General features: G+C 42.5%; 1 protein-coding gene across 1 annotated transcript in view; it reads left to right on the top strand.

Moving 5' to 3' along the window:
* The first annotated feature begins 232 nt into the window (after nucleotides 1-232).
* Nucleotides 233-15613, top strand: part of LOC122759970 (protocadherin-16-like) — an 88474-nt gene continuing 73093 nt past the window's right edge. The window contains exons 1-2 of the mRNA XM_044015003.1: nucleotides 233-301; nucleotides 7223-9043. Coding sequence (XP_043870938.1) covers nucleotides 7244-9043 — 1800 coding nt within the window. The 5' untranslated portion in view covers nucleotides 233-301; nucleotides 7223-7243. The remainder of the gene's footprint in view (nucleotides 302-7222; nucleotides 9044-15613) is intronic.

Raw genomic sequence — 15613 nt, forward strand, 5'->3', positions numbered from 1 at the left:
GCCGATAAGTTGATAACGTCCAGAGGAAAAGAGGACGATTGAGGGGGGAGTTTTTTAAAGTTTGACTGAAAAAAAGTGACTGGAAAGAGTTCAGCACTGCAGGACAATTATTCACTGCGTGCAACAGGAGAGTGATTTCCACAATCACGGGAGGACAGAGCTCCACGTGATTTTCCCTTTTCTTTTTTAAATTGAAGTTGTGAGATGGATGTTAATTCCACTTCGGACTTTATCTTCACAAGGGAATAACACGGAGGCAGTGAGAAGTCTCTTATAACGCAGAGCAGAGGAGCAGATGAATGTGAGTATCTCTCATCCACAGCGCGAGGAAGACGTCCATCACTGCTTTACTTCTCCACTCCTCCAGTGTTTCTGCAGCAGTGGACTCCTGCATGCGTAACTTGCCGTTTCTTTTGCATGTCCAGACTTCCCTGTGGCGCGATAATGGACAAGCCATGTTTCAGCCTGAATAATAAATACTTCATTGCTTTATAAGAACCAACCATATCAAATACGCGTATTTCCAGAGTTTCGTAGCTGTCATTCCGACGAAGTCAAGCGCATTCAATGTAACAGCGTGTGTGTTTTGCGCAATTAACACTGCACACAACTCAAATCCTTTGACTTTGAAGAGCCAGATATTTTAATTGCATGTCATGTCGCACTTTTTTTTTAACCCCCCCCCTCTGAGACATTCTTCTTATTCTACCTATGGAGTTATTGTGTCGTCCACTGCTCTGTCTTCCCCTCTCTGCTTGAACGCATACCTCACCGTTTATACCGCTCTCCTCGTCGCACACTTCATCCTGTGTTCGTCCGCCTCAATTAATACATTTATTAAGTCTCCCTGGGGTTCCATCACGGCGCACTTTAGTTGTGAATGCGATGGTTGCCATGGTGAAGCTGCGTAATTACGCGGCTGCCTCCCTTCCTTTTCTCTTGACTTCAGACACAACACGGGGCGCAGACTCCTCCTTTCTCCTTCTCTTCTCACCACCAACTCTCACACAGTTTGAACGGGGTCCTGCTTTTATGCCACTTATACAGTTTATTGTAAATGCTGCTTTTACTCTGGCACATTGAGTTGGTCAATAACAGCACTTTGCAGTGTTAAAGGTTACACTAATGGTGTCAGTTTAACACCATTTCCAATAATATACTCTGGCATATTGTTAAACTGTTAACTCTAAGTGTTTGAGTTATACTAAATAAAAGTAGAATTTAAAGTTGCAGTGTGTAATGTCTGATCATTTTTGTTGTTAAACTCAAAATGGGCTCAGACAAGCAACTTTCAGAACAGACTGAGGGAGCGTTGATGTGTATACAGCGGCAGCACAGGGACAGACAAGGACAGGAAGTGACCTGAACGACTTGTCTTTTGAGTTTTTTGTGTTTTCAGTTTTTTACTCAAACCTGTTATGTCGCTGTCTCACTTTACTAGTGCATCACTTCCTGTGTGCAGTGTGGAAACGCCACCAGGCGACATGCGATCAACATCGTGTGATCTCATTTCAATAATTAGTCGTTTAAATTATTCGAAAATGATGCACTTTTATTTGAACACGTTTCCAGAGTTTATTTGATTCTAGACTGGCTGCAACATTTGCTATGTACATACCATTGATTTTTGGGCCACAAGGAAGTGGTTAGCACTGCTGCCTTGGGGCAAGAAGGTCCAGGTTCGTGACCAGTTGTTCCCGTGTAGAATTTGCATGTTCTCCCCGTGTGCGTGTGAGTTTTCTCCACGCACAGAGATTGACTGGATAATCTAAATTGATCGTAGGTGTAAATGTGTGTGTTTGCCCCCTGCAATGGACTGGTGACCCTTTTTCTTGCCCTATGTCATCTGGGATTGGCTCCAGCTCCCCTTGACCCTCACATGGAGAATAAAGCAACAAATGAAGACCACTGCTATTTTTAAAATGAAATTGTCAGAGTTTATCCAGTCACTTATCCTTAAATCCTTTTCGTGCATCCACTTCCCACCTGCTTTGTTTTTCTCGGCCATTTTTAAATGTTTGTGATCATTTCCCCCCTTCAAGTTTCTCATGTGCAAAAACATTTCTCTAATCCGTACCATTCCTCAAACTCTGGGTTTAGTTAAAATGTACAAGTCACAGAGAAAACAAACAAACAAAAAAGCAGCATGGATGGCTTGAACCTAAAAAAAAAAAAAAAAAAAAACGGGCCACCCCAGCTTTTATATGATTCCAAGGATTATGTCATAAACCCTCTGCGCAGTGCATGAAGTAATCATTTCACCAGTCTTGTCTTTGTAGCTCGCATATGCTGTTGATGAAGCTTGTGTTCCAGACTCCTAAAAAGGCATGAAAAACAAAAGATGTGGTTCTTCCAGGATGGCCACAGCAGCACCACCCAGACAAAGAGGATCTTGTTGCCTAACATTTACGGCAGTTTTCCTCATTATGCTGAAGTGTCATCATCAGTAACAACTTAAGTAGCTCATCAATAACGACTTGCGTTGTGTTTTCTTTTTCGCGAGCGACTCTGTCAACTAAAAATACAAAGCATCTATGTCTTTTGTGGACACCCGGGTGTTTTTGTAAAAACCTTGTCATCTTTCAGAAACACATGCGTAACTGCTCACATATGAACTTCGACCTTGGTTGTTGTAATGTTGTCCAAACACTCCTTCGCACCCCGGCTACTGTAACTTGATGCACATGTGTTTTCAATGATGCAACCGCTTGTATTGGAAACACAATATCACATGGCGTCATCTTCAAAGACACAAGGTGTACATGTGTTTTTTTGTTTTGTTTTTTTTTTTAAATCTGGAACATCTTAGACAAACAGCTGAACTAACCCATGCTGCTCTTGTTGTGGGAAACAGATCGTCCTTCTTGACGCAAACTCTCAGCAGCCTTAAGCTCACTGTGAAAAAGTAGCCAGTGTGTTTTCCCAATATCGCGTTGTTATGGCCGGGGATCGCGTGCGTATCTGAGGCCTGTAATGGCTTTTCCTGGCCTTTTCTCTTTTTTTTTCCCCCTCAACATGCCCTGGGACCAAAGTTTCAAAGACTAATGCAGAGCACAGAAACGTGGCACTTGGGAGAGGCAATAGTCTGGCAAACATTCAGAGCTTTTTTTCATTTGCTTTGTGCTAAGCCTGTCATCCTCATGTCCAGTCAATCTGCAGTTTTGTCTGTGGTTTCCATTATGGCTCCATTGAGCCTCAGGCAGCCTGGCATGTTTCTGAAACCACAGAAGTTTTCTTTGAGTTAACTGGAATCATGACATGGAATTAGAAGCTCATTTTACGTCGTCTGTCACTACAGTCGTCCCCGTTGGCCTGTTGTTGGTGAAAATGGTTTGATTGTGTTTATTAAAGTTGTGCAGCTGATACTTCAGGGATCAGGTTTTTGATTGATTGGGATAGATTTTAGAGCGTTATTTAGGCCGTATCTCTGTAGTCTGACACTGTGGCGAGGCGAGGAAAGAGGGCGAGCGACTATCTCAAATATCGTGCATGTTTGTTGTCTAAGATATTAGCTCAAGATAAGTATTTGACGTTGATTCAGTGTGAAGGCAGTTCCCAATATGTGTCCTCTCAGATGAAATTACATGACTTGGCTAGTGTGTTGTGTAGAAAATCCACTAAATTAATTGTGATATCCAACATTTTTTTCACTGTACATTGTCATAAATCGTATTTCCGCTTGATTAGAGGTTTGACATCCTCATATGTAATGTGTGTTTCTGCTCAGGGAGAGGGGCGGCCATGTTTGTTCAGATGTACTGTCTATTGTAGGTTTTTTTTTCCCGAACCAAAGGCCAGCTTGTTTTCATAGTGGAGGTAAAAAAAGGACAAAATACTACTTCAGAGGAAGAATAAAATGTAATATATTTTCAGCTCTTAAGAAAAAAACTGTTGCCAAACATGATGTCGAACACAGTGGGGAGGTACTGAAATGCGCCCCTGATGTTCCCAGCATTCACTGCTGCCATGGGTTTTTTTACGCTGATTCCAGTCATGCTAGCAAAGTGCCCGGCAAGATATCCAGTGTAGTCAAACAGAGGTTCCATTCTGCATGTAAATACTTGAAACCTTGGATTTTTCTTGCTTCAGGGGATTCAAAAGAAACCAGGTCAAGCCATCATTATTAATAACAACGAGGTGAACACTGTGTGTTATTCACAAATGCACAGGTTGTAGAAAAAGAAACTGCATGCAATTGAATATTTGACCGTCCTCGCTGAAGGTACACGGGGCTAATCCTCCAGGGACTTACATCATCTTAACAAAAAAACTCTCCACCAATGTTTAACTACCAGTGGGAGGGACTCACCGTGATCTAGGACAATGATGCAAGGAAAACATCTGAATCCAAGCCACAATGGAATTGGCTTACTAAATACAACAGCTTTCAACCATCAGCGGCTATTCTGAACATTTTTTTTTTCCCTTCAGATTACTTTCCCTGAAGCTCCATGCACGAATAGGTTATTGGCTTTTATATCCTGACTACTAACTGGCCTCAAACTTTCAGTCATTAACTCTTCGTGGTAGATGTCTGGGTAGGTGAGAGACAGTTTTTATAGATTTGGTGACAGTGTTAGCTTTGATGTGGTGAAATTTCCCTTTCACTTGCAACCAAATCTTTTTAAACCATATGTCCCTCTCAACCTGGTATTGTGCAATTAGCCCCGCTGAGTGCGTCTGCTATGTCCATTAGGCTGCGCAGCTCTGCAGAGGTCCTCCACTGTAGCTCAACCAGAGAGTGCATTATTTCAGTTGTGGCATTTGGACTGAGATCTTGGCCTTGAGAGTTGTTCTTTGTGCTTTGGAGTGAGATTTGTAAACGTCCACCCCCAGTCTCGCAGAAATAAGAAAATTAATACTGAGATGGAAAGTGCTGTTAAGATGTTTTATGCTTTTACTGATGTGCTTCAGTTTCAGCTGAGCGCAGGAATCAGAAAGCAACCCACCGACATACAGTAAGCAAGTGACTTTAAAGTCATACCACAAGTTGTAGAGTCTCTGTTGAATGCAGCAAATTGATACAGACCTATATTTTTTGTTCCTTGCTGTGAAACTACCAACAAATGCTGCATTGTTAATGCAAATATCTCATTAGCCAATTACCTGACAGCAAGTCAATGCATTTAGGCGCATGGACATGGTCATGACAACCTGCTATAGTTCGAACTGAGCATCAGAATGATGAAGAAAGGTGTCAGACAGTCTGGTCTGTGTATTTCAGAAAATGCTGATATACAGGGATTTTCACTCATCTCCAGGGTTTACAGAGAAGGGTCTGAAGAAGAGAAAACATCCAGTGAGCGGCAGTGATGGTCAGAAGACAATGGTTGGACTGATCCAAAATGAAAATCCCTGAAAAGTGTCCTGTGTACCCAATAAAGTGTCTACACGAGCTCACACCTGCTGTCCGCAGTACCTCGTCTACTAAAGTACCTCGACAGTTTTGAAGTTTAAAAATGCTGCTGGCTCAATTTTTGCTTTGAAAACTCTGGGGCTGTGTCGTAGTCTAGACAGACAATTACAATTACTCTATATGACGCAATTATCCTCGTTCATTTCCTGATTGCTTCTTATCGGCCTGGATCCAACTATCAGCTGTGTGAACAAAAAAAAGCTCCATTAACGCTCAGGTTCAGTTTGACTGTTCTAATAAAATAAATCTCTGCTCTGACTAAAAACTCAGTGAACAACTGAGAGGAGGAAAAAAACCATGTGCATGCCCAGTGTTCATTAATGGTAAATGATACATGTGTTGATACGTGTTAGAGTGGACGCAGACGATACGGATCCGTAACATTCATCTGGACGCAGATCATATCTGAGACTGTAATTTTCAAATTAAAGTAAAGTAGTATGGATGGCTGTAGCCGACGCTAACAACAGTGATTTCTCACCCTAAGTCAAATTCATTAAAGTCAGTATCTTGGGTGTTGGGCTTTGAATCACAGCAGAGTGAAATTAGCTTTGGAATCTTGTGCGCTCATGGCCACCGTCCAGCGGACCTCAATTACAATGCTGCGGAGCCAGAAAAAAGGGAGAGAGGTAGACTGCACGGAGCCCTTCAACTCCGCTGCACAAGTCTCACCCAAGCATGCTGTCACCAGTGAGACAGAGACACACACATCTCCACACTGCATCCAGGGGCACATGAGAGGCATTTACTGCACACACACACACACAGGCAGGCACAGATGTTTGGTGAACGCTTCAATGTAGTTTCCATCTCAGCCACCGGGGGGAGCCTTGAAGAACTTTCAGTAAAAACTTAATGTGTTTCTGTGTTTATTAACTCTAAATAATTAAAGCTGAAATATGTTGCCAGTAAGTCATAATGGTAGTTAGGAATTAAATAAAATATTAGACACAACCACACACAATTGCAAGCCTCCGTTTAATGAAAATGACACAATAACTTTATGTGCCAGACACTTGGTGGTTTTGGATGATTCCACAGATGGTGACAGTGTTGTTGAACAAGTTCCACATTGCTGTACTGTGTTTCTCTGTTTCAATTACAGCGCCTCTGCAGTTGAATTGATTGTTCCATAGCCAGAGTGTGTCTTGTGTTTATGTAACACCCTTGCCACGTTTAAAAATCAATATTTGAATATTATTTTCCTCTGGATTTAATATTCACATCTCTTAATTCTCACAAGTATTGGAAGATGGATATGTTTTCTTGGGGAGAGTAAAATATTTTTAAAGGTTATTTGAGGAGTGTTTGAAAGCTGCTCATTCCAGGAGGGCTAAATGTAGTAGCAGCATGAATAAATATTAAAGCCAGGACTCTGCCTCCCACGTTTTCATGACAAAGTACTGCTTTTGGTTAAAACACCAGGTAGGCTGACAAAAGTGATCCCCGCACCTTTATAACTGGAGCTGAATTGCATCAGTCAAAGACTCCCTGTCTGAAGCAGTGCGCTACAGCCTGTGGTTTCGATGTTTCTTTAGCAAAGGGGAGCTTTCTGGTATGAAGGAGAGACAAGGTGTTGACTTATTAGGTGAACTTAGAGGTGTTGGAAAAAGTTACATGCAGGGCCTATTGTATGCACTGCGGTTTGGAGGGGAGCCCATAAAACATATGGGAAACTATTTGAGGCATATTCTTATATTTCTTAAACTAACTTACTGTGTACACAGAAATAATATACCTTTTCTTCATTTCTGCTGTTGTCAGGTTTTGACATTGCTCAGCTTTTACTTCTTTGTGTGTTTCCAGGTTTAAATAGAAGGAGCCAACATGAAGACAGCTGCCAAGGGTTTCGGGAAATCTGTGATGGACCCTTCGCATTGTGAGGGTTGGTGGAACAGAAGGATAGTGCTCATGCTGTATGTGGCCTTGGAGCTTGTAACAGTCCATTCGACCGTTGTCCTCGGGACCCTTGAGCTACAGCTAGATGAAGAACAACCAGCCGGCACCATTGTGGGTGATATCAGTGCTGGACTTCCTCCGGGCATCACAGCATCTTTGTACTTCATCTCAGACCACGAGGGAACAGGTGTTGGCACAGATTTGGACATAGATGAGAGCACGGGCATTATTAAAACTGCCAAGGTTCTTGACAGGGAAGTGAGGGATCGATACAACTTCATTGCCGTCACTATGACGGGGGTGACCGTGGAGGTGACCATCAAGGTGAATGACATAAACGACCATGCCCCAATGTTCTCAAGAAAGCGTGCAATGTTTAAGATCCCCGAGCAGACAGCCATCGGAACTAGGTTTTCTCTTGACCCGGCTGTGGATGCAGATAAAGGCCTGTTTACTACACAGGGTTATCTTATAAAAGATGGAAATGTTGGCCAGACCTTCACCTTGGAAACCAGGAGGGGAAGCAATGGCGTTCTCTATCTGGACCTGGTGGTCAATGCCATTCTAGATAGAGAGAAAAGATCTACTTACACATTGTCCTTGGAGGCCTTTGATGGCGGTTCACCTAAAAGGACTGATCAGATGACATTAGATATTACTGTGCAAGACATTAATGACAACGCTCCTGTTTTTAATCAGAGCCGCTACCATGCCATAATATCTGAGAACCTCCAACCGGGAAGCAACATCCTGCAGGTGTTCGCCACAGATGCTGATGAAGGTGACAATGGGATGGTGCTGTACGAGATCAACAGGAGACAAAGTGACCCTGACCGCTATTTTGTCGTTGACTCTCGAACGGGCGTCATCACACTCAATAAACCACTGGACTTTGAGATGAGGAGAGTCCATGAGTTGGTGGTGCAGGCGCAAGACAATGCAACGCAGCCAGAAGTGACCAATGCCTTTGTCACCATCCATGTCAGAGACTACAATGACAACCAGCCCACGATGACCATCATCTTTCTTAGTGAGGACGGATCACCTAGAATCTCAGAGGGTGCTCAACCAGGTCAGTACGTAGCCAGGATCTCAGTCACTGACCCAGACTATGGAGAGTATGCCAATGTCAACGTTTCGCTAGAGGGAGGGGATGGAAAGTTTGGTCTGACCACAAAGGATAGTATTATCTATCTGATGTGTGTGGACCAGATTCTGGACCGTGAGGAAAGAGACACATATGAGCTGAGAGTGATGGCGACAGACTCGGGGACCCCTCCCCTCAGAGCCGAGTCCTCCTTCATCATCCAGGTGATGGACGTCAATGACAACCCTCCTCTGTTCGACCAGCCAGTGTACAGACAAGTCATACCTGAAGTTGTGTTTCCGGGGAGTTTCGTGTTACAAGTGACAGCTCGAGACAAAGACCAGGGGCCAAATGGGGACATTAACTACAGCATATTGCAAGGCCAAGGCGCATACTCAAGCTGGTTCACTATAGACGCCATCACAGGGATTATCACCACTCTGTCCCAGCTGGATTATGAAAAGAACCCCAATCCGAGTATAACTGTGGTAGCCAGAGATGGTGGGAAACCACCACTGTCCTCCACTGCTGTGGTTAACATTGTGCTGCAGGATATAAATGACAATGAGCCCGTCTTTGAGAGAAACTTCTACAACGTCTCCATCAAGGAGAACACCATTCCAGGGACCTGCATTCTTGAGGTAGGACATTTTCTTACAGCTTTATTTAATTAGGAGTGTGCGCATTTATTTAGTAAACACACACCTACACTTAAAATCTGAGCTCATGCAAGAGTCTCAACTCGGCTTAGGGTCAGCTGTGAGGAGAATAATAATTGGAAAAGTATTAGACAAATAATGGTGGAATTTGTCAGACTTTGCTGATTCCTTTCATTCTTTTATGAAGAGTTGTTTTAATGGTTAAAGTTATTTAAATTGGACGGCCTTGGTGAGGATTTACCTGTGTTTTTCAGCCAAGATGATCTCCTCTTTGGCTGTCCTGCCTTTCACCTCTCAAAAGGTTGCCAGGGCAACAGAGGCAGTGCAAAGTCCTCTGTCAGCCAAGGCACAAAGGGCTTTTTCACATATTTGCAGCCAGAGACAAATTCAGGGCTTTATCTAAAGAAATAGATGTCACTTCACTCTCAAAAGGCATCCTAATTAGGCTAGTTGAGCGTGAGAAAAAAATAGCTATAGAAGACAAGATGAATTAAAGTTTGGACAAATTACAACAGCCCCCCCTCCCAGTGACTGCAGGCTGACTTTTTCATTAAAACATTGTTTTCTTAAGTTGTTCTATCAAAAAGACAGCGCTCACAAAAAGACGGCTCATCAGCTAAGTCATTAAGTAATTTCTAATCTATTCAGTTCAGTTTCATTTGTGTTGCGCCAAATGACAACATACTACAAGTCGCTGAGTTTTTTTGAAATTCTTTTTACAGTTAAAGAGGTTCTAACAAATTCTATTTCACAAGCGCCTGCAGGATCAAGGAGTTGGATACAGAGTGCAGTCCAAACAGAGGGCCCAGCAGACAGGATCTTGGCCCTGGTTTTAGCCTTGGGAGAGGGAGGGGTGAAGAGAGATGTAGGCTTACACTGTGACTCCTGGCTTGAATGCAGAAAAAGAAGCCACAGCTTCTTATAGGAGGTCCTTATTACACTGTAAATCATAGGAAGCATGCAGATAAAGAAAAAAAGACAACTGTACTGAAACTGATTCCTGAATTTGCAAAGCAAAGCAGAGGAGAATTAAAAAAAACAATGTATGACCTGGAAAACCATAAAGCTCTGTTATCACTCTTTTCCAATGTCAGTCGAAGTTCATGTTCTGGGAAAATGAAAATACGTGTTTTGTTTTTCTTTCAAACTAGACACGGTCAGAATTTCGTCTTTCTTTTCTATTGCATTACTACCTGCGTTCAAACAGCTCTCCCAGTATGACATGCTCGATCGGTGACCTCACACGGTCAAAGGCTGGAGTAACTCTTTAAAGCCACTGCTCTCATGGCCTGACTGGATGCTGCAGTGCTTTGGCGAGGCATGTGAGAACAGACTGCTCTTACTCAGGGTGCCAGCTCTACATCCAAACATCTCAGCAAGACATCTGATGTCTGCCTTTTTTTCCCCCTATAGTTGAAATTCCCAATTCCCCACCACATACAAAAGTGTCCAAAAACCATTACAATAGCAGTGTTGTCAACATGACTTCAAATGTTTGAAGTGTCTCGATTAATTTTTTGTGAAATCTCTGTACGTCACAGCAAAACAATTTGTGGATATTCTTATGCAGTCAGTCATGTGTTTGCACACACTGATTAGTCACATTAAATGTGTGTGTGTGTGTGTGCTAAAAATAATGACTGAAGCATATTAACACCAATCTGTAATCCAATATGTGAGATTCTGCAAAGAAAATAGGTCATCGTTGAGAGTGAATCAAATACGCCATGAAAAGCCTGATTTGAAGCACCAAATAACTCCGTTGTGGCCAGTGTTTCGTGAGCCATTACCAACTCTAGTCTCCATTAATACTTTTCAAGCCATGACCAACTTTTAAAAGTTGTCTGGATCATGTAGTGACCACATTTTTCTCACGCTGTTTTATATCTCTGTTTGCCGCTAGTTGAAAGCATGCATTCACTCTGCCGGCACACTTTCTGCCAGTCTGTGTTTATGGCTGACGTCTTGTTAGAATAAAATCATTATTTCAAGGTCATTTAATGTGGTCATTAGACTCAGGGGCTTTTGATTTTTGACATGGAGGAAGAGGCATGATATAAAATGTCATTAGGGATAATGAGGCACATCAGCCAGCCTTAATATCTCCACGGCGTTTAAAGCAATGCCTGGCTGTGTTGGCTTTGGGAATCATTTGCAGATTATTCTCCTGTGTGGTATTTCACTTATGAATTAATGTATCTTTCCAGTGGGTCATGTCAGAATCCCACATTGGGGAATAATTTACACCTCATATCGCTGTGGCTTCGGTTGGTTTGGAGGGTGTCTGTGCTAAGAATTGTCCCTCTGTCTGTTTTTTTTTTTGGGGGGGGGTTGTTCTGGCTCCAGCAGAAAGGAGAGGGGGTCTCCAGGCAGCTGAGGGGGAAATGAGCCCTGACAAGCACTGGCGTGAGCGGCGGAGGCGACATTAGCAGGGGGGCTTCCTTCTCTGTCTGTTGGTCTTTCCCTCTCCAAATTCTTATCTGATTTCTCTTCCTTTCTTATTAACTGAGTGAGAGGAGAGGCCGGACCTAATTTTTAAACCCCCAACATGTTCATGACAGAATGGACCACTTGTCATCACTGCAGCCACTTAAAAAACATGAGACCAACGCTTGATTGCCACAAGTCAAGGGGGTGTTACTCGTGCTTTTGCATTTATCTGTTGCTTTGCCACCCAAAGTGCTGCCTGCCTCCCTGTCTCGTGACTTTTTGAATAATCACTTCCTTTGACCCCCCCCAACAAAAATAGAAAAAAAAGGTGTAAAGGTTCCTATTACAGCCCAGTAGATTAACATGACGTGCGACAAAACTTAGTGTTCGCAATTGTACTAAATTTAATTTCTCAAAGTCAGACTAACACACTCAGATAATGTGATTGGTAGTTGAATTACTCAGTGACCTCACTCAAACTGGCCTAGGTGCTATGCACATGCTCCAACCCGTGGACCGAGAAAGAAACATCTGAGGGGAAAAACGTGGGAAAAATACAAGCCGGTACATTTTGGACTTATGGGGAGACCGAATTTATGCTCTGTCGACTTAAAAACTTTAATATTTTGAGGTAGCGCAACATGCTAACAACTGGCTGCTAGCGAAAGTGGAAACTGGCTAATACTAGGAAGCTGAAAGGGGTCGTAGCAGCATTTAGCATAGTTGTCACACATTCACTAAATGGATTCCCTGCTAGTGATTGTCTACTGCTTCAATGACAGTTTAAAGGCGTAGTTGAGCTACAACCATATCTCGATTTAACTGTGTGTGGAAAAGAGGCTAAGCTACGTCCACACGACTACATTTTCATTTATAATGCATCATTTCTGTTCTATGCCTGCAGTGCATTCTACCCTGTTGTTTTAGCGCCCCAAACACGCTGCTGGCTCTGTTTTAGTTTTCAAACTTTGGGGCTACTGCGTTTTTACTTTCAGTCATCAGTGTCATTACTTTGATTTTTCACTATCACTATTGTTTCAACAACAACAACAACACAGGCCTGGTCACGTGATGTGCATTTTTAGCTATATATATATGAACACAGATCACTTCTCCATATGACAATGTTGTTTTTGAAAGAAAAAAAAAAGCATGACTATGGATGAGGCCTTAGTCTAGATGATCGTGGTCTTTTAAGTAGGGTAACGTACTGTACAGCACCACTCCAACACGTTCATTATTTCACTGGAATCTTTAAAGGCAGCCTAGTTGAAAGAGGTACCTCACTGAAAGTTGTACCCTCAGTCACTTCCTGCCGACATAAAAGCAACCAGTCTATGGGAGAAAAAAAGAATGCTAACAATTGCATAGGAGAGAACATATGAATGATTAAAAGAAAGTGTTTTTTTTAACGCTAGATTTTCCACCGTCTATTAGACTGACCACCTACTTGTATCCACCAGGCAGATACTAACAACACTTATTCCATTACCTTGTGTCATGTGTCCTTGAGCATGTGTTACCAGATGAAACAGGCTACTGTGGGGAGATTCTTTTTTAGAAAGCCTTGTTTTTCCCGTAAGCGCTGTCTTTTATTGTTTTATGTTACAGCTCATTTGTAATTCCCTGGAGAATGGACTAATTGTTTCTTGTTAAAAAAAGGAGTATTCTCTCACAGTAAATTGAAAAAGTTGACAACATGGTATGAGGGATTATGGAGTTAATTATTTTCTGGTTTATTCAAACTAGGATCCTCATTTAAAGAAATGCAGTATTTATGTTTTGTAGCCCTCTGCTCCTCCCAAGAAAGTTTCTTCTTTCAGGCTTTTAACAGATTCTCTTCGATGGCAGCCTAATTTCCCAGACGTTCTCTGTGTAGTGCATTAAATAGCTCATTTATACCCAAAGTGAGTCTTTGCAGAATAGTCCTCTATAATGTAATGATTTCTCTGAGTGAGGAGGACACCTGATCTCCTCTCCTCATTTCCAGTTTTGACTCGCTGTAATGAACTTTTCTAACTTTTCAAGCAAATAATCCAAATGAGACTTCAACAGCTAAGAGAGAGTAACTCTGAAGATGAGTAAAAGTGCCAGTTTCAGAGTGATATTTTGGTACAAAATGCCATGCAATCAATTCTAACCAGACATTTTTTCTGGGAATGGTTTGTGTGAAATGAAATGTTCACTTGTCTGTTTTAATACCATACCAGTCTGGCTCCTCATGAGACTGGTTTTAGCTTGAGGGGGAACTGACTCTGCCTTTGCTTTCCTCTGTTTCTTTTTCCCTCTTGCTAACTACCAAGCTTCACTGTGGCTCTGCGGTGTAGTAACAGTATTTTTGGAGGATGGTAAAATTGCAGGAAACTGGATGTGCTACTTAATGTTTTTGCAAATTTAATACTTCCTCAAACACTTACTCCTGGGCCTAGCAGGGGCACTGATGCGAACATAAACACCGATGTTCATCTGGATAGAATGTGGGTGTTCAGGTCAAAGTTGCTGGGCTTGAGACAGCTGAACACATTTTATTGTGCCCTGCCACCCCTTAGCAAATCCACTGCCTCATTCTTTCCAACAACAAGTGAAGAGGAGAAAGGGGTGTTGAAACCAGACCTCGGTATTTGAACACCAAACTGTAAATTTGAGTGTGTGTTACATTCATGGAGAACTAAAAAAGTTACAGCCGCATTTGTTCTGGGGCTGCAACTAAACTGTGGTTAATTATTTAATTGTGGGGAAAATATTTTTGAAAGAGCTTCAAATAAAAACGGCAAATCAAATCTTTATGCCCCTGCACCCTCAGCAGCAGGAGACATGGTGGTCAACAAATTAACATTACTATGACCTTACACAACACACATTTGTTTTTACCTAAGTAAAATAACTCAGGAACATCAGAAGGGGATTTACAATATACAAGCATTTACTTGGATTCACGGATGAACTGTTTAGATTTGGGTAAAACTTTATTTTAGGCCCTTTTGAACACTAATTCCCTTTTAACTCAGAAAGTACAATTTATATGAGTCGTTCTAGTTTGTCCAAAAAATATTGATATAATCAAATGTAACATTATATCCATCTACTGCTTCATTCTCCACATGAGGGTTGTGGTGATATGTATGATATATATGATATATATAAATACATATATGTATATATATATGATTTACATCCTTTTGTCATCAGCTGCTCAGGCCTGTATAAAACTGTTGCCGTGATCTAAGTTGCTTTCTATCGTGAGTGCTGAGGTAAAGCACTCCAGTGTTTATATGACTTCAGGGTGACTGTAAAAGGTCAGTGCAAGCTGTGATGCAGCCACGCAGAGTGTTGACTGTTGAGCAAAAGTTGTGCGAGATAAAAGCCTGCTGGAGGGGTTTCCTGCCCACATCTGTCAGGGATTGAAGATGGGCTTATGTAGCTCTCCTGTGGGACAAGAAGTTTCATTACTGTTTGTCTGCTTGACTGTCTGCTGCAGGTGAGGCTGCTTCCAAGTTGTTTATGAAAGAGTGCAAGTCCAGTTAAAGTGGAGAGAGAAAAACGAAAGAAAACAATTGAGTCTCCACAGGGACAGCTGTGACTCAGCAGCTGGATCCAGCTGTTGGTCTCTCCTCAGACTCTGTGGGGTGGCTTCTCTCTCACTCATTCTGTCTCTGTATTTCCGCTTCGTCTCTAACCTTGTTCCTCCAGCTTTCTTATCTTTTCCCTCCTTTCTGCCGAGTCCCCTATGTGATCCAATTACACCTCATCACTTCCTCGTTTCCCCGCCGAGTGGTGACATATGGATCGAAGCAGGTGAAAGCAACACATCAGCCTGTCTGGGGGATGCTCCCAGTGTCCCTGCAGACGGAAATGAACTTCCTTTCGGGTCCCAGTCAGACCAGGCCCTGGCTTAACCAATTTGATGATGCAAGAACAGTGTTGGTTTAAATTACCAGCAGAGTGAAGTCAGGCTGCAGGTGCTTTCTGACACACTGCCACAGTGTTTTTATTCATGCTCAAGAGGAGCGCTTTTGCTTAACTCATAGAGACACATATTCACTTTGCCTTCCCCGCTCCTGCGAGACAACTGAGTGGGGCCAAGAGCGTTGACCGAATACTTGCTGTGACGAGGGCTGCCAG

Source organism: Solea senegalensis, unplaced genomic scaffold (genome assembly GCF_019176455.1).
Source record: "Solea senegalensis isolate Sse05_10M unplaced genomic scaffold, IFAPA_SoseM_1 scf7180000012729, whole genome shotgun sequence".
Classification (NCBI taxonomy): Eukaryota; Metazoa; Chordata; class Actinopteri; order Pleuronectiformes; family Soleidae; genus Solea; species Solea senegalensis.